The sequence below is a fragment of the Melospiza melodia genome, chromosome 4 (genome assembly GCF_035770615.1).
Source record: "Melospiza melodia melodia isolate bMelMel2 chromosome 4, bMelMel2.pri, whole genome shotgun sequence".
Classification (NCBI taxonomy): domain Eukaryota; kingdom Metazoa; phylum Chordata; class Aves; order Passeriformes; family Passerellidae; genus Melospiza; species Melospiza melodia.
In genome coordinates this window covers 11,384,209-11,402,539 of record NC_086197.1, presented here as the reverse complement: position 1 = coordinate 11,402,539, position 18,331 = coordinate 11,384,209, and the positions used below count along the sequence as shown (strand labels likewise).

Below are 18,331 nucleotides of genomic sequence, written 5' to 3'. Positions count from 1 at the left end.
TGGAGGCTGAGGAGGAGATCACTTCCCAGGCCCCTGAGGGCAAAAACTCAGCTTCCTAGAGCTACATTTTAATTTCTAACCCTCCCACAGCCCTGGGGTGATCCCCTGGAAACATCTTGCAGGGGAGGTGTCTTCTGAAATACACCAAGACATTTACAAGTTACTTGTCTATACACTACTGAAATTCCTCTCCCCTGGGCACTTTTCTAGATCCAGTGTGCTCCTTCAGGCACCCAAGTATCACTGTTCAGGTGGCTGGTTTTCCTCATTTCAAATCCATGGAAGGAGATTCCATGTTCACATGGACTGATGCTTGTGTGATGTTTGCACCATTTTCTCTCACAAAGATAGATGCTGGTTTTGTCTGACTCTGGGATGGAAATGCAAAGAACACCCAACAACACAACTAAGTTGCACTGCTGATTTCCAGGACATAATTCCAACTGTTGGATTTGCTGCCTGACCTGAAAATAAAACTCCTTTTGTGAGGTTTCCTTGTTTTGGGGCTTTATTTGTTTGTTTATATTAAAACAAAGCAAGTGAACAAGAGCCGTGCTGCTGACTAGGAGAGGATGGTTTGCCTGGTTCGTTTCCCTGTGTCCTGCCTGGATTCTGCTCAGCCAGTTGTGCCCCACACTGTGCCTTGGGAGGGGCATGCTGGGCTAAATATATCTGTGCTGCCTGTGAAATGCAGTATGGGGAGCTGCGTCACTTGGTGCAGTTTACTTGGAAACTAAGGTGGGAAGCCAGCTTTTATTTTCAGCCTTGGGTCAGATGCATTGGTCAGTCGTCTCACCCAGTTTGTCCTTGCGAGACAGACATATAACCTGCTCTCTAAATAAAAAGCCAAGCTCGTTGCAGTGACTCTGTCACATTGGGGCAACCATATTTTTCTTGCTCAGCAACCAGTTTTACAGTGTGAGAGTTTGCTCAGATAGATTACCTTGAAAGCAGCAATGAAAGTCATAGCTCAAATATCATGGCTTAATGAGCAGAGGAGCTGGTGTGGTGCTGTGGGCTCTAAATATATCAGAGCCCCAGTGCTGGCAGCACAGTGACAGCTGGAGACCTTGGGCTCTCACTGCTGGTGGAGCAGACGTGTATCCTTCCACAAAATGTGGGAGCAACAGATGCAGCTTGGTGACTAAAGAGGGCTTGGGTTTTGCAGTGTCTGGTTCTGCTTTTTGGCTTGTCTTCCCCTGCTGTTCCTGCTAGAGCAGTGGGAGTGATTTCAGGAGAAATGAAGATATTCTTGGGGTGTGCCAAGGGGTGGACACAGCCCACCTGAGCTCGCTGTGGTCTCTGCCACATCTAAATAACAGCAGCAGGGCACTGTGGCTGCATTGGTGACATAAATCTGCTGGGGCTCTGGGGGACGTACTCAGGCAACCAAGTGGGTGGGAACCCCTGCTCTTTCTCCATGAGCTCTCCAGGGTCACCTGCCTGCACATCTGACATGCTGCAGTCACATCTCTGGCAGCTCAATATGTTTTTCAGTCTTCTCCCTTATGCCTAAGTGAGAGGAATACCAGTATTGCTGTATGATTGTCCTGCTGAAAAAGGAGGTGAGAAAACTCTTCAGTATAAGGTTTTACATTTATCTAGGAGGACAGTAACTATGGGAATTAATTTCTGTCTGTGTAGTGCCTAGCACATTGGGGCCCCTGAATATTGCTGCTGCACAAGCCACATGTTACAGACCAAAGCCACCCAGCTTTGCTGGCAGAGAACTCGTGGCACACTGGGGTCCTGGTCTAAAGTGAGAGATCCAAAGGCTCTGGGACATGTACTTCATGCTAATGGCAATAAAGGCTTCCAGATTTAACGTGGAGGGTTCAGTTGTGAGGGCGAGGGCTGGGAGATGAGGTTTATGGGGTTAACCCAGCCTCTGTGACTTCTGTTAAGCCTGATTGGCTCCTTTCCTTAGTGGGCTTTACCTGGGCACTGATAGCTGTGAGCAGCTGAGAGTGCAAATGATTGCAATTGCCATTTAAACCAGCCCAGGTGTAGTTTATCCTCTCTGGTACTCTGGAGTGTGAGAGCAGAGAAGTGCTCCTCTTTAGCTCTGTGTCTGGTCCTGCTTTTTGGCTGTCCATGGGTCAAAGAAAGGGGGTGAGTAATTGATCAATACTGGCAATATTGTAGAAGTTTGATAGCTTTCAGTCTCCTTGAGCTTCTTGTACTTTATTGCTTTGTGCCTTACAGTGTGTTCCAGCTGCTGTTTCAGATGCTGTGGGTGCAGACTTAATATTCATGGCTTTTAATATTCATAGCTTTTATTCAACCATTATGTGACAGTGGCAGTCTGCATGGTGTGTCAAAAAGATGCCTCTGTTAGGTGAAGAGGTGCTGCATGGCAGTGTGTGTCTCACTTCAGGTTATTAACTAAACCACCAAAACATGCAATTAACCATTCAAAAATCAGTGTTGCTTCTGTGTGAAGTTTGCTCCTCTCCTACTTTCTCCTCAAGCCCATTTCCCTGTGGCTGTCATTGCTGTGGATCTGCTCCTGGCCAGGCATTTTGGCTGTCCCAGGTCAGTGGGCAGGCTGCAGCCCAAGTGGGTTTTGGAGAGCATCTGTGGCCTTGCCCTAAGTCTGGGGAAGGTGAAATTTGCTGAATCAGTCACTGTCCCTGCACAGAGGGCAGGCTGTGTGAAACCCAGTGATAGTGCTGGGCTCATGAGGACAGTGCAAGGTTTTTGCCCTTCAGCAGTGCTGTTGATGCTCAAGCTGCAGTTTCTGAGTTCATCTGGGAATGCTAAAGGGATGTGGTGTGTATTTCAGTCTGTTAATGTCCTTAGATCCTGGCTGCAAAGGGCAGCTGATCTTGGGATGCTGGGTACCTGAACTGCAGGTTCCTGGTTCTCTCTGCAAGGCACTGTGAGGTGGTGGGCAGGAAAAACCTGCACCCTCCACTAGTTCTGCCCCTCTTTCCAAGTGAGAGCATAAAGCTCTGTCCTGGCAGCCCCTGCTGTCCCTTTGGCTTCCACGTGGACCTCTCATTTTGGTGTGTAAGAGAACATCAGATGGTTCAGGGCTGCAGGTTTGGGGAGCGATTGATTCAGCCATCCCAGCTGACCATGGTCTTCCCTGACCTCGGTGGGCATGGATTCAAGGGGATGGGGCAAGAACAGAAAAGCAGCTTTGAGTCTGGAAAAAGCTGGGACAGAAAAGGAAATGAGTAGGGATGTGGTAACCCAGATGGGATATGGCACAAGAGAAGGAAGGTTTGGTCACCTACCCCAGTATTGACACTGCTACCCTGGCGAGCCTGGCACAAAATCTCACATAACCAGTGGGCAGTGGTGTGTGTGGAAGAGCTGGGGAAGGAGGGGATGTGGTGGCACAGAAAATTAACTCCACTCCTGTAAGTTTTTCTCTGCTTTTTCTCACCCTGCAGAAAACAAAGTGTGGCATAACTTTTTTTTATTCTTCAGTCATTAATGAGTCATTGTTCCAGGGGGACAAAAAAAGTAGGGAGTTTTATCATGGGAGAAATTATCTTTCTCATGGGATATAAAACTTTGTGGTGTGTAAATGGATCATCCTGGCACTGATGCTAATCCTGCCCAGGTCTGACTGTACAGTACTTAATGTAAAACACGTGATAATTCCTTCTGTAGTTTCAGTAGAAATCTCTCATTTCCTAAACAAGCGTGCTGTGTTCCTGTGTCCTGCCAAGCTGCTGCCCTGCCCGAGCAGCCTGCCTGCTCTGCTGGGTGGTTTGCAGCCCTTTGATGGCAGGCGCTATTTAATTATCAGTGGTGTTATGTTCCCAGAGCTCGCTACATGAAAGCAAAGCACCGGCAGCCTGTAATTAATCTGAGCTAATGTGCCACTGTTTACACTCCAGCTCGGAAACCAGACAGATGTAAGAAGACACCCAGCCTTCATCTGGGATCCTCCCAGGTTATTTCTGAGCTATCTTGGGAGAGCTGCGCTGTGTCTGCCCTCCCCGCAAGTCCCTCAGAAATGAGTACCGTTAACTTTTCTCCGGAATGAGTGGGACACTTTGTTTCCTAGCAGGGAGCAGGGTTAATGCCTTCTTGCTGCCTTACCACAGCTGAGGCCGGCTGGCATGGGCTGGGAGCGCAGAACTGCTCCAGGAGTCCTGAGTTCTGCAGTGTGACAGGGTGAAACAAGCCCAGCTTCCTCCCTTTTTCCCTGGCTTTGGCTGAGGAGGAGCCTGCTGGCATTGGGGATATGTGGGATCTCCTTGGTGGAAAGGCAAGCAATTCTCTGGATCTTAAAAATAAAATATCATATATTCATTTCTGATCCACTCTACAAGCGATTCTCTGGGACTCCAGTCTTAAACATAAAATATCATGCATTCATTTCTGATCACCCTACAGACAATTCTGTGGGACTCCAGTCTTAAAAACAAAATATCATGGATTAATTTCTGATCACCCTACAAGCGATTCTCTGCGACTCCAATCTTAAACATAAAATATCATGAGCTCATTTCTGATCACCCTGCTACAAATATTTAACAGAACAAGGTGATGAAAATGCCTGCAGGTGTGGAAAGACTGAAAGAGACTATGCATCCTTCATTAGGGTGAAGAGTAATAAAAAGCAACATGACAGAAGTATATAAACGTAGAAGTACAGAGAAGTAAACCAGGCATTCCTGTGTGTACTTTTATGTAATGCAAGGTTTCCAATGAAATTGAAATTAAACATCTGACACACGTGAGGCTTATTTTTTTGTTACAGCACATAAATAATTGAGACTGAGACCATAGTAGAATGCAAAAAGGATTAGATATATGGATAAAAATCTTGCACACAGTTTATTAATTTTATTCTAGCTCATTTAGAAGGTGTGTGGGGCTTCCTTCTCCTGGACAGTCTTCCAGCTGTAGCCATTTACAAGCTGTTCCTGGCCCTATAAACCTGCAATGCCTTCCTGGGAGACCCCTGACAGTGGACACTAGCTTAGAGGAGTCACTGCCTAAGCCTTGCATTCCAGAACATCTCTGCATTGATTGATTACTGGGATCAGAGGTGGCCACAACTTCCTAACCAACCTGAAGGCTGAAATGTAGGGTATGAGGCTGCTGTTTTTTCCTCGTGGACTGTAGACTGAAGGTGACAATTGCCCATCTTGTCTCACCTGTCTCCGTTGCTCTTTGCCAGTCATTCACTCCAGCGTTGTGGTGGACAGGTGACCTCTGCAGGCTGGAGCTGCAGGAGGAAATGTTACATCCTCAGAGCCTGTGCAGCCCCATCCTCTTGGGGAACAATGCATTTTAGGTGTTCTCCTAGGCATCATTTTCAGCAGAGTGTTTCATTCAGATTCAGTGAGTTTAAGCAGCTCAGTCCTGTGGGGAAGGCTGATGCTGAGTTTGACTTTTCTTGGTGGTGGGTGTCTCTGTGGGCTCTGATTGTTTTCAGTGGACACTGTGGTGCCCTCACACAGTACATGGCACATTGTATGCCAGGGCATCCCGGGGTACCTGGGACAGGCTTCCTGCTCCCACACCCCAGCATCTTGCTGGGTGATCACAGGTAGCCTCCCAGCATCTCTGGTCTGGAGGGGATCAAGAGTTGTAATATCCAGCAGATGGTGTTCAAAAGCAGATATCCCAAATAACTGGGTACTGCTGTACCTCTGCACTCCAGCTCTTGGGCAGCAGAGTCCCAGCTCTTGGTGGCTGTGGCAGAATTGGCCAGGAGGAGCAGACCTGGAGGGGGCTCAGGTGGTGCTGAAGACCTGGCACCCATGCAAGAGCACTGTGGGATGGGGCAGTGTCATTTTGGACTGTTTTTTTTCTGATCCCATGGATGCACAGAGTATCCTCCTCAAGCATGGTCAGCTGTGCAGTTTCTTCCAGAGAGAATCGCATTTGCAAGCTCTAAGGCTGCTCAAAGTTGCAAACCACTTGCATGGATGGTGGAATTGCTTCAGAATTGGCTCCCTGTTTGACCCACAGTGCTGGTGTTCCCTTGGCTGTGTCTGTGCTGGCAGTGGCCAGGTCTGCTGTGAGTCCCTGTCACCTGTGTTGAGCTGAGCCCTTTGCCATGCAAACTGCAGATCCTTTGTGTGCTCTGTTCCAGCCTGTGAGCTTGGAACTGAGCTTATACCTAAACTGAACTGAAAGCGCATCTTGGTCAAAGCTTCCAAGATTGATCACATTTTATACTTGCCCAAGCTGCAAGATACAGTGCTTGTAATTTGCTCCCATTGTGCTGAGAAGAGTCACAAACCTTTGGGGAACCTTTCAGTGAACCCTCAGCAAGCTTGTGCCAAATCTCAGATCCAGGGTTTTCCCTCAGTGTTTTTCAGACTGTGTGTTGTAAGTGTCACATGGCTCCAAAATGGAGTGCCCAGCACAAATGTAGAATGTGATCAGAGCCCTGGGATTAGGGAAGGAGAGGATGAATTTTTCTTTAGGTAATTATAGACAGCAGAGTTGCCTGTGGAAAAAACCTCCTGTTAATGCTCAGCACCTTTTGAGAATTTCCTGTAGAGTAGGCATCACTGCACTCCCTCACATCAAAGGGGGAAACACCTGTCTGGTCCTTAATCCAAGGCTCTCTTGGATTCAAGAAAGATCATAGGTCTTGATTATATCAAATCCAGAAACTTCATTTCTTTCTTTACAAATCTTCCTTATTTTCCCTAATGCCTTTTCTACTGAAAAAAGTCCCAGAATGTTTAACGAGGATACCTAATTAATAATGCTGTCTCACGTGATTCACCTTTATGGTGCTCTCTGACATTGGGTTTTCCACCAGTGTCTTTCAGTGCATTTTACAGAAGAGATTCTTTTCATGATCTCCCCTTTGCAGGTGGGGAAAACAAGGGCGAGGAAAAGGTGGGAGAGACCTGCTTAGGTCATGCAGCCAACCAAAGGTGGGATCAGCAATAAAATTCCAGATTTTTAGTTTTGGGCAGTTCTGGGGCTGTTCCTCCAAGCCTCAGATGGCATTTAGGGTTGGGTGAAACACAGCAGCCATTGAAGCAATCCAGGACAGAGCAGAAATGTAATTACACACATGGGGAGCAGTCACGTAGCCAAATGCCAGTGTTTGTGCCAAGCTTGGTGTTGGCTTCACCAGCCACCAGTGTGGTTAGGTACCCATTTATTTCCTCCGAGAGACAACAGGTCAGCTCCCTCGGAGTGGTGCTGGGGCAGCATTGACTCAGAGGAAGGAGCTGACTGCCTGAGTCACCCATGTGGCTTCCTGGAGCACCCTGGTGTCCCTGGAAAACCCTGAAAACCCAGGGCTGCCATCCTGCTGAGGTCAGGTGAAAGCATGACCTGAAGTGGCCTGGCTGCAGTTACATGAAAAGAGATACTGAAAAAACCACATCTCACTCTAAGGGCTAGAAAGGTGATGGGGTTTTGTTTTGGGGTGGTCTTTTTTCAGTTTGGTTTTCTTTTGTGAGCTTTTTTATGCTTTTATATTGAAGTCTAGATTTTCCCCTTCCTTCCCCCCTCAAAAAAAAAAAAAAAAAAAAAGAAAAAGAAACCTTCTTTAACTAATTTGGTAATAATAGTACAGTTTCAAAAGTACTTGTTTAGCTAGTGCTGACTATATGCTTACACAGCTACCTCTGGCCTGGGAAAGATAGAAACCACAATGGCTAAGTATAGAGGCCTCTAAAATATCTTCATATATGCAGTGCCTGAGTACACAAACAGAACTGGTCTCTCTGCTGTCTACAGGAGCAATATTTTCCATAGGATTTGTATCAAGAGAGGTTTTCCCCCTGCATATTTATTAAAATAAAGATCCTCCAGAAATGCATCCATGTGCTGAATCCTATTCCATGACCACCTTCAGCCTGATATAAGAAATATAATCTGAGTAAGAGTAAGCACTTTTTCATTCTGTGCTGCAGCTGACTCTTGATTTGGGATGGTTTTTTTTTTATTATTTTTCTTTGTTGCATTGGGTGGGATTTTTTCTTTTACTTTTAAAGAAAGTGGGGAACTTTTGCCAGGATTTCAGCTTTAGCTTTTGAGAGCAGCTCATGCATAAAGGTGAGGTGCTCCCATCCTTGAAGTGTGTAGGATCTGTGAACTGAGTGACCAGAGCTGTTTTAGGTGCATCTGTGTGCAGAGTGACACTTGCTGCTGGGATGAATTCCTCTCTGCAGCCTCTTTTCTGGACTCTGAATCTGTGCTCCTCTTGGACCCTGACCCCAACTTCTCTGTGTGCCTCCTTTTAAGCCTTTTGACTTAAGCTGCCTGCAGTTTTTGGGTGGTTGTGGGCAAAGCAGTTTTTCTGTTCCTGCTCTGTGAGTGTGATACCTCAAGCATGTGCTGCCAGTTCCCAGCTGTGGGCTGGGATTGCACTGACACCACATATTCCTGGTAAATGACAGATTTCTCTGGGCTGGGCTGGCTCCTCGCTCTGCACGTCGCTGTGTGTGACAGTGACATTGTTCTGGTGCAAGCCAGGAGCTGGGAGGAGTGGCACACTGAGTGCATGCCCAAATTCTGTGCTCCAGGGAGCAGCACCTGGTGCATGAGACATGGAAATGTTGCATAGGTGGTCCTCAGGCACTTGGAGATTCTTCTGTCCTGATTATCTGCCCTGGCTCTGGATCCTCTGCTGGCACACCAGCGACCCTGGAAGCTCCCCAGCTTTCATAATAAGAATAACTTATCCTTCATTTCTGGAAACTGCAGCTTCTTTAAATGTTTGTAAATTTGCAGCTGAACATATAGACACTGCTTTCGACACCAAGCCTCTGACAGAGCACAGCTCCAGAGCAGTAACTGCAGACGTGTTTTGAAACCCTTCTGTCTGCAGGGCTTGTTCTTTAGGGAAGTGGCAGGGATGGGACAAAAATGAACATGTGACAAGTTGTACCTTCATTATAATATGTACCTTAACAATATTATAATATTGAAACCTGAGAAATCTTTGTAACATCCCAGTGAGATAAAATCTCTTTACATTATCAGGATTCTTGTTTCAACTCTTGAGGGACAAACACACTCATGAGGATAGTAATAGTTTCCTGACATGTTTGTCATACATCTAGAAACCCACTTGTACAATGCAGCTTGGTAACTGGGCTCTTCACAAGGCTGACTGAAGCCCCTGAGGTGCATCTGCAGGGAAAGGAGTGTGAGGACTCAGGGAGAGGAGTATTCATCCAGGATGGAAGAGGCTGTCTGAAACAGAAAACTCCTCAACTTTTTTTCTGTTGCCAGTTGTGGAGAGCATTAAAAACACAGCTTAATCTGGTGAAAAAAAACCAAAATATTTGAGGTGGATAGGGAGAAAAAATATTAGAAGTAAACTAGAAGTGGTTGAGTAAGGTGGCTGCAGGCTATGTACTGCTAGGATAAACCTTTTTCAGAAGTGATCCAAGTATGTGCAATCCTGCCCCTGTGCAGAATTTGGATGCTGATCTCTGGAAGTCCATGGTGTTTCAGTGATACTGATTTTCAAGGTTATTTGTGGACAGCAGATTTGTATAAGCAGAAAGACTTATGGCTCCAACAGCAAGGCTCACCAGTGGTGCTCGAGAGCAGCCGGCTGGAGGAAGATCTGTTTCCTTGGAGGTAGCAAAGAATGGCTCTTCTGTGGCACTGTGCACAATGCTCCATTTATTTGTGTGAGAAGTTGGGGCAGGAGCTGCTCTTACACTTCCAGTGCCACTGGTGAATCACACAGGTCACATCCTGTGCTGCTCCTTGCTGGTGACTGTGCATTCCTTACCTTGGGATGCTGGATTTCACAAGCTGTCCTGGAGAGCAGACTCAGAGTATCTCAAAGCATATCAGCCTTAATGGGCAATTTTGAGCAGGATTGGCCATTTGTCTTTTTATCTTACTGTCTTTAAATCCTGCAAAAACAGTGTCCATGTGGGTGGAGATGATGAGGTAGAGAGGGATAAAAAAAAATGATCCAAGAAAAAACCAAAGCAAAGCCAAATGACATTTAGGCAGCATTCTTCAAAACTGCAAAATCAAAATCCCCAGTTTAGGCACCACCTAGCTCCTGGGGGCATCATAATTCCACAAATGCCTCATTTGACTTTTTCTCTGTGTTTGTCTAGGATTTTAAAATTATTTCTTGTTTAACACCCCTCGGGTGCTGGGTTTTTTACTTAAATGCCTGCCCCAAGTGCTTGAGTCTGACCACCATCCAGAAGGCAGGCATCCTGCCCCTCAGCCTGCCCAGGTGCTTTTAGAGCACACCCAGCACACCTAGCAGGCACAGTAAGATCAAAAAGCCCCAGTGGCAGCTGCCACTTAGTTTTGAACCATCTTGGGAAAGCTCAGGCATCACAGCCTGCTTCTTCTTTTTAGCCAGCAGCTGCTTTATGCCACCTGCTGAGAGGTCTTCAGCCACTGCTTCCTTCACATGTTTCATTTCTTGCTCCAAGTCTGGAATTACCATCCACACTGTGGTGTGGCTGATATGGGAGCAGTGAAGAGCAGCCCTTTTTCCTGTGGTCAGTTTGTACCTTCTCCACACATGAGTTAGGGATGAGTTAGAAGTGAAGGGAGACAGGGATTGAAGCAGGTCTCCTGCTTCCTTAGGCTGCTGTTGGGAAGCAGGGAACACCTCTGCTTCCTCTGGCTATGGCTCACCTGCTCTTAAGCAAGCAGGCATGTGGCAATTTGATGGAAGAGGAGCTGATTTTGGGCCAGGTGTGAGTGCAGGCAGCTCCTGGGAGCTCTGAGCAAGGCACAGAGCCCCTTGGACAGGAGGGCCAGCAGTGCCTCTCTGTGGAAACCCAGGGCACTGGGAATATTTCTCTGTCTGCTCTGGGGTGCCCTGACCCCCAGGGCAGCACTGACTCTGACCCTCATTCATGGAGAAAGTTTCCCGGACTTCAAGATAGACTGGAATCCACAAAAGTGTAAAATAGATTATAGAGAGTAGTGTAGGTGATCACTTGGTGAGAAATTTAGGTTTTGGGATTTTTAGTGTGTTGTAGATGGGAGCAAGATGGAGGGCACAGGGTGTCATCCTGGGTTTCTTCTTCATGCTTCTTCTTCTTCATGGGTTTGGGTGGCATTTTGTAATTTGACAGGAAAGTCCACATTGCAGCTCTTTGGGATCAGTTATTGAGTTAAAAGGGAAAATAATCTAGGTGTAAGTTCTTGGATAGTTTAAACTAATTGGATAGTTTAGTCTTAAAAGACCTTGTATCAAGAGATTGTTGGCCATTTTGTGCCTTGCTGCAGAATTCACAGTAGTGAGACTGTTTTACTGATAAGAAATAATCAACACCTGAGTCCAAAACATGAATTATTGTCTCAAGTGCCTTCAATCCAGACCCAGAGACACCAACAACTGGTAGCTCCACACCTCTCCTCTGGCCTGCCTCTGCTCAGTGTGCTGACATGAGTGGCTCTGTGAGTTGTTTTGGACCCTCAGTGGTGCAGGACTGTTCTCAGAGGCCACTAAAGCGCCGAGGTCCCCGATGCCAGGACCCACCCTTGGAGCAGAGCCCTCAAAAGCTGGGTGTTGCAGTGTGCACATCTTCCCTGCCAAGGCTTTTTTGGAGCCAGCTGCAAGTAACTTGTGTAAGACCTCCTACATAATGGCTTTGCAGAGCCAAAGCCCAGGCTGTCCAATGAACCTCATCCCTCCTGGCTCCTTGGTTTCTCACTGAGGCTCACGGGGCTGGAATAGTTTGCTTTTTCTCAAGCTTTTCTTTAAAAAAAAAAAATAAATCTGAGAGTGTTGCTTCTGTGGAAAAGCACTTCTGTTCGTTGCATGGGGACTCGTCTAACCTGGAGTCTGGGATCTGTCCTGTGAGACAGAGAGGAGGCAAACTGCCCAGCCAAGCCCTGGTTTTGCTGGATCCAGCTGCGGTGGTTTAGGTTTCTGGCTGAGTCCATCTGAAAGCAGCACAGAGCAGAGCACAAAGAGAGGGAGGGTCGTAAGTGCCGCCATTCTCTCCTGATAATCCCTTAGAAAATAATTGCAGGCCTAAACCTCTGGCCTCCAGCAAATTTTCCACTCGATTAGAGGCTTTTGTGAAGCCGGGGAAAGGGACACGCAGACTTGCACATTGTGCCGCTGCCCGAAACTTCCAGCTGGGATTTTTTCCATCAAAAGGGGATTTTAGTAAAACCATTATAAGGGGCTTAGTCACAGAAAAGCAGTTGAGCTGAGACAGGGGTAGATTAGCTTTAACATGCTTGTTTTTGGCACTAGGGACAGGGTGGAAGTTACACCCGGCCGCTCACATGCAGCCTCCCCTGTCCTGCTGAGTCCCTGGCAGGTGTGGGTGGGAGATGACATTTCCCCATGTTCCCCCGATGTCCCCGTGGCATTTGAGCCCAGGGGAGGTGAGGGGAAGGCAGTGCAGCCCTGGTGCAGTGGGGTCTGGGTGTGGGGGCAGAAGTTGCTGTCACTTGCTTGGCCTTCAGTGTGGTCTGGGCAGGTCTGTGCTAAAGGACAGGTGACTCTGGGGAAGGGACACCATGAGAGGAGACAGCATGGGCAGCCTTAGGGAGCCTGTGGTGCCTTTGATCCACATGGGTGGTCCCTGCTCGGGGACAGTCCTGGTGGAGATGTCCAGGGAGCAGCCACAGAGCAGTACCTGTGGTTGTGCTGGGACATTCCCTGCAGGGCTGTCAGCTCTGCTTTTGTGGGGGCAGACTGGCCACTGCCTGCAGTAAAAGCTGTGACCAGCGTTTGGTTTCTCTGGGCTGAAGAGTTTGCTCAGAGACAGAGAGATGGCTTCTTGGAGGGGCTCCTGCTGCTGGGAGCTCTCGCACAGCCCACACTTGCACACCAGCACTTCCAGGCTGCTCAGTGAGTCTGGTGTGGGAGACAGGAAGATGTTCTTTGTCCTGACCCTCCCTCTCCAGGACTACCTTAGGCTGGAAAACTCATTTCCATTTTTGCTGCTGCAAGAGGCAGAAACCAGCAGGACTGGAGATGGAAGGGGTGGACGCCAGGCGCTGTTTGGTGACACATGGATCTGGGACATCACCTTAGTCAAGTTGTTTCCACTTCTCTTCCCCCATTAGTGCTGATTTTCCCTTTTTGATGTCTGTGTATACAATGAGTCTGCAGAAGCTAATTATTAAACTTCTGTAAATTATAAGGCGTAGTTGCTTCTGAAAATGACACCTTCACTGTACCTGTAGCAGCAGTGTGAGAGCTGGATTAAAAAAAGCTGTTTAAATTTATGTGCTAAAAAGGATACACACATACAGCTCCAGATACGTTTATCACTGCAGAGGTATCCAGTGGAGTGACTGTGCCAACAACACAGCAAAACCCTGCACAACAGAACTGAAATAAAATAATCTAAGCATTACTTTAAGTTTGGTTGTGCTCCATTAACACTCTCACACTTGCATGCTTTAAAAAAAAAAATGTTGTTGTCAAGCTATAGATGTCAATAGATGGAGTTTTAGGTCTGAAGTGCTAAGTTGAGGATAGACAGTTTCCAGGAGGCAGCTCTTCAGGCTGGGGTGGGGAGTTCTTTCATGATGGGGAGCATTGATGCACATTCCAACATAAGGAGATGAACCTGTGGGAGAGAGTCCAGAGGAAAGCCATGGAAGTGATCAGAGGGCTGGAGCATTTCTGTGGAGACAGCCTGAGAGAGCTGGAGTTGTTCAGCCAGGAGAAGGGCAAGCTCTGGGGAGGCCTTGAGGCACTTTGCAGTGCCCAGATGGGCTGCAAGAAAGCTGGAAAGGGAGTTCTGACCAGGACATGGAGTGATGGGACAAGGGAGCATGGCTTTAAACTGAAAGAGGTTGGGTTTAGATTGCTTGCCAGGAAGAAAGTCTTTATTGTGAGGGTGGTGAGGCCCTGGAACGGGTTACCTAGAGGAACTGTGGATGCTCTATCCCTGGAGGTGCTCAGGGCCAGGCTGGACTGAGCTTTAAGCAGCTGTTTCATAGCAGAAGGTGTTCCCGCCCATGACAGGGGGATTGAAACTGGATGATCATTAAGATCCCTTCCCACCCAAACCATTCACCGGTTCTATGCCTGACTCCCAGTTCAGCCATGCCAAGTGTGCCTTTCCAGCTTGGCTTATGGTGCAGGACCAAATGCTGATAGCGGTGGTGATGACGAGCAGTTCCCCATCCCTTTGCACCGCCCGTCGTGCTGCTTCGTGTCCAGGGCTGAACGGGCGAGCCCTTCAGTCCGTCCGATCTCTCGCCGCCCCCGTTCGGTGCCACGGGTGACCGGAGCGGGCTCGGTGCGGCACCGGAGCGGAGCCGCTCGTCGGCGGCCGTGAGCGCCCGCGGCACTCGGCGGGCAATGCTGCCGCCTGGGGGATCGCCATGGCAATGGCAGCGGGATGAGGATGAGGATGAGGATGAGGATGCGCCACCCAGCCCGTGCGACTGCCAGCACCCCGGGCAGCAGCGCGCTCTCCATCTGTTTCTCTGGTTGTCCTGGGTGTTATAGGTAGGCGAGCGACCCGAGGGGTCTCGTTATCGCCGTCACCTCGGGTCAGTTCGCACAGGGCGGATGGAGATGTGCCAGAGCCAAGTGAGGCACGGCATCCCTGGCAGCTCCCGGAGCCCGGGGGAGCACAGGGAACCGGCTCACCTGTGGTATGAATGCCTCGCAAGGCTTCTAGCCAGCGTGTGGCAGGAGGGTTTATGGCACTGAACGATGGCTCACGCTGAAGCTGGGGAGCCAGGAGTGCCGCCGCAGCTGTCACCAAGGGAGACAGTGGCAGGGATTTCTTGGCATTTCAGCTCACTGAACACAGAAAGAGGCTGCAGAGCTGGGATTTGTGTGCCCCTGTGATGCTGTGTGCCAACTGCCAAGCCCCTTAAGATATCCAAGGGTAGTAAAGCTGGGACGTTTGAGGGGAGAAAGGGGCAAAGATAATGGCAGGGATTTCTTGACATTTCAGCTCAGTGAACAAGGAGAGGCTGCAGAGCTGTGGTGCTCTGTGCCCCTGTGATGTTATGTGCCAACTGCCAAGCCCCTAAAGACATCCAAGGGTTGTAAAGCTGGGATGTTTGGGGAGAGAAAGAGGCAAAGGAGAGGGAGGAACAGGACCAAGCTCAGATAAAATTAGTTAGGGATTTTTGATTTTTTTTCCCAGAGCTGGGAGGGGAAGTTGCTTCATCATGAAATCATTAGACTGTGCCCAGAGAAACAAGACTCAGAGGAAAGAAAATAACTAGGAGGAGGTTCCCATTTCTAGATCTGGGTTAGTTTCTGTAGCAGAATAGGAGTTTGGTTTATGTCTCAGTAACCTTCTCATGTGGAAACACTTGCTCAGGGCATGTGTCCAGTCACTGGTACTAAACTTTTGACACCTTGTCTAAGAAACACCACAGATTTAAGGAAAGTTTTTAGGAAAATCCCATTTCCATTCATCTTGCAAGGACAGATCAGATGCGGATCTTTCAAAATCTCCATCATGTGATTTCAGTTTGGGCTGTCATTGAGCTAGTGCATATGGTAAATGTAATTAAGGAAGGGGGAGAAGCACTAGCATCCCTGCCAAATGTGGCTGGAGGCTTAAGTTCTGGCACAGGAGCCTGATGAACCCTCTCCAGCTCTTTCTTTCGTGCAGCTTGGGGCTGGGGAATTGAGCAGGACGGCCTGGCTGGCTGGCCATGGTGGGGAGTGTCGGTGCAGCCCAGCCAGCAGCTCTGGCGCGGGGCCTCGCTGGCGTCCTGAGGGGTCCAGCCCGCACCACCCAGTCAAATTTATCCATTTCTGTTTTTCCTCCACAGAAGGCACTGTTAAAGAGCTGCTGGCTGAAACAATGGCTTTTAAGGTAGAGGAGGGAGAGAGAGAGAACAAAAAAAGGGTTCACTTTGCCAGGAGCATCCCACACGCGTACATAGCGAGGCTGCCAGATCCAGGGACATGTCCCCTTGAGCTGTTAATGGTAGCCTGTGCTGACTTCTAGCTTTGGATCCAAAATCCGTGAGCCTCTTGGCCACCCAGGTCTCATTTTAACCCTTCGCTGACCCCCAAAGGGCAGGTTCAGTGGTGAGCTCTGTGCTGTCTAGCAGGCAGATCACCTCTGGCCATAGCAGAGGCCCCAGGTGGTTTGGCTGACAGCTGCCCCGTGACCCTGTTATTTATTAGCGCCAAACAAAGGCCCCCAGAGCCACCGTGACAAACCGATTCAGCCCAACCCGCAGCGTGCAGGGGAAGGTATCAAATGTGTAAATCTGTCATGCATGGACCTCCCATGTGCTAGTCCAAGGGCAGTAGGACCCAGGTGGAGCCTGCTTTTCCTCCCAGCTCCCAGGGAGCGGAGCCATCCCTGGGTCTGGCGAGGGGAGCAGCTGCTGCAGCAGACCAGGGACCCCACGCACACGCAGGACTGCACTGCAGCTTGGAGCTGGCGTCCCCAGCTGCTGCCTCCTCTCCTGCTCAGTCACTTCATCCCTCCTCCACATCATTGCTCTGCTCTTTCTGCCATCACTTCCTTAGCGTGGCCCCTCTGCTCCTCAGAGCTGTCCACAAAGCAGGTCCCTGGGCCACCCTCCTGCCCTTGTGCCCTGCTGCCCCAGCACTTCTGCTGGCACCAAAGCCACTGCTGGGGCACTGCGGGCTCACAGACAGGAGACTTCCAGCTCATTTCCAAGTAGTGGAGTGTTTTTTATGGTTTTCTACCCCAGTTTCCAACTGAGTCATGTTCAAAAATTCAAGAGTGGTTGGTTATGCTGAGAAGTTATGTGGTAATTGGTCTATGGTTGTTGGCCTGTGTCTGGGTACGAGGAGGTGCTGTCACAGTGGAGCATGAGAGGAAGGTATGAGGAGCACTTGCTCCATCTACGGGAACAGTCCAGGGTGTCTAAGAACTGGGGTTCAGGGAGGCTTTGGTTTTGGCAACTTCCTTTGGCTTGTGTTCCTCTTAAAAGGGGATGTTGGGCCATGTGGGCAATGCTTTTGGTTTGGGTTTTTTTTTTTGTAAGTTGAGAGAAGAAGTTCAGGGGATTTTTTAGGGAAAAAAAATATCCTGTCCTGGTTCTGATTGCGGAGCTTGCGAGCACACACATTATATTGAAACAGTTGGACATCTATGTTATCCATGTGAACGTGGGGCTTAACAAGGAGATGCCATTTTCACCCAAACCCAGCAGAAACAAACCTACTTTATGAGAGGTTTATCATTCCCCATCCTTGGCTGGGACTGCTGCTTGACCCCTGGAGCAATTACGTTTTCAGCTGTTCTGGGAACCTGATCTGGAATTCCTGTTGTTTATAACACTCATACATACATGCTCTTTTTCCATCAAGAAGTTACTGTAAACTCGGAAAGACAGACCCCAACACCTCCCTCCAAGTAGGGGAAGATGGATATAGTGTCAGGCTCAATTAGATCCAATTGTGGTGGCTTTCCCTAAAGCGAACAATGCAGCTTTTGTCAATGGACTCCCAGCAGAAAGCTTGGAAGTCTTGGAAAGGAGGGAATAGAACAACACATGCCCCAAAGCCCAGACCCTGAGATAGTCCAGGTCCTTAGGATGTGGAGGAGATGGCGTTTCTTTTCAAGAGGGCTGGAGTCAGGCACTGCTTTCCCTTTGAAATGCAGCACGGCATTAAGAGCTGAGTTGGGCAGAGCTGGCAGTGCGTGTGCCCAGTCCAGCCTCAGCCAGAGTAGCTGTGGAGGCAGGGGCTGGGCAGGGCAGGCAGGTGTGGGCACCGAGGGCACCTCCTGTGGCCGGGCATCCCACCTGGAGCAGCACCCGGCCAGGCTGCTGGAGCGGGGAACAAAGTGGCCTGCTCAGCGCTGCAAGTGCTTAAAATGCAAATGTACAGGAACTTCAGACCATCCCCCTCCCTCCTCCTCGGCGCGGAGGAAAGCAGCTTAAATACAGCCAGGCCTGGAGAGGAATGTTAAAAAGAGGGGAAGAATCGCCCTCCTCCTTTCCATAGGGACTCGGGCCCGGCCAGATTGAGTATGCATGACTGAGCAAGCAAGCAAGGACAGCTCCTCTTTTAACTTTCCTGAACAATGGCTCTGCCTTCTTCCACCATTTCGCATTCCCCCTCCTTGGAGGCAGGAAGGGGGCAGCGGGCGAGGAGCCCCGCCGCCGGGCTGGGGAGACGGCCGGCCTTTGTGGCTGCCCTACAAACACCGCTCACCCTGCAACAATACAACACCCCGCGTCGGGGAGGCCAGCGAGGGACCGCAGCGGGTTAAAAGTCATAACGTCGAGGAGAAAGATTATGGTAGAGGACAAAGGACACCTTAGATTATTCAAACTTTTTTTTTTTTTGAACACGGTTCCACTTTTTACTTTCTCTTTAATCTTCAGCTACGTAGTTGAAATCAACCAAGACGTTTCAGATTTTCCAGGTCTGTGAGGGCGCAGGTTTTTGGTGATTGTCAGTGCTGGGAAATGTTTTTATTTGATGGCTCTTCCATCCGGGGAGGGCCGC

General features: G+C 49.0%; 1 protein-coding gene across 1 annotated transcript in view; it reads left to right on the top strand.

Moving 5' to 3' along the window:
- The first annotated feature begins 1,953 nt into the window (after positions 1–1,953).
- The window catches only part of WNT5B (Wnt family member 5B), a 55,189-nt gene continuing 38,811 nt past the window's right edge, over positions 1,954–18,331 (top strand). The window contains exon 1 of the mRNA XM_063153872.1: positions 1,954–2,112. Within this exon, the coding sequence (XP_063009942.1) occupies positions 2,095–2,112 (18 nt within the window). The 5' untranslated portion in view covers positions 1,954–2,094. The remainder of the gene's footprint in view (positions 2,113–18,331) is intronic.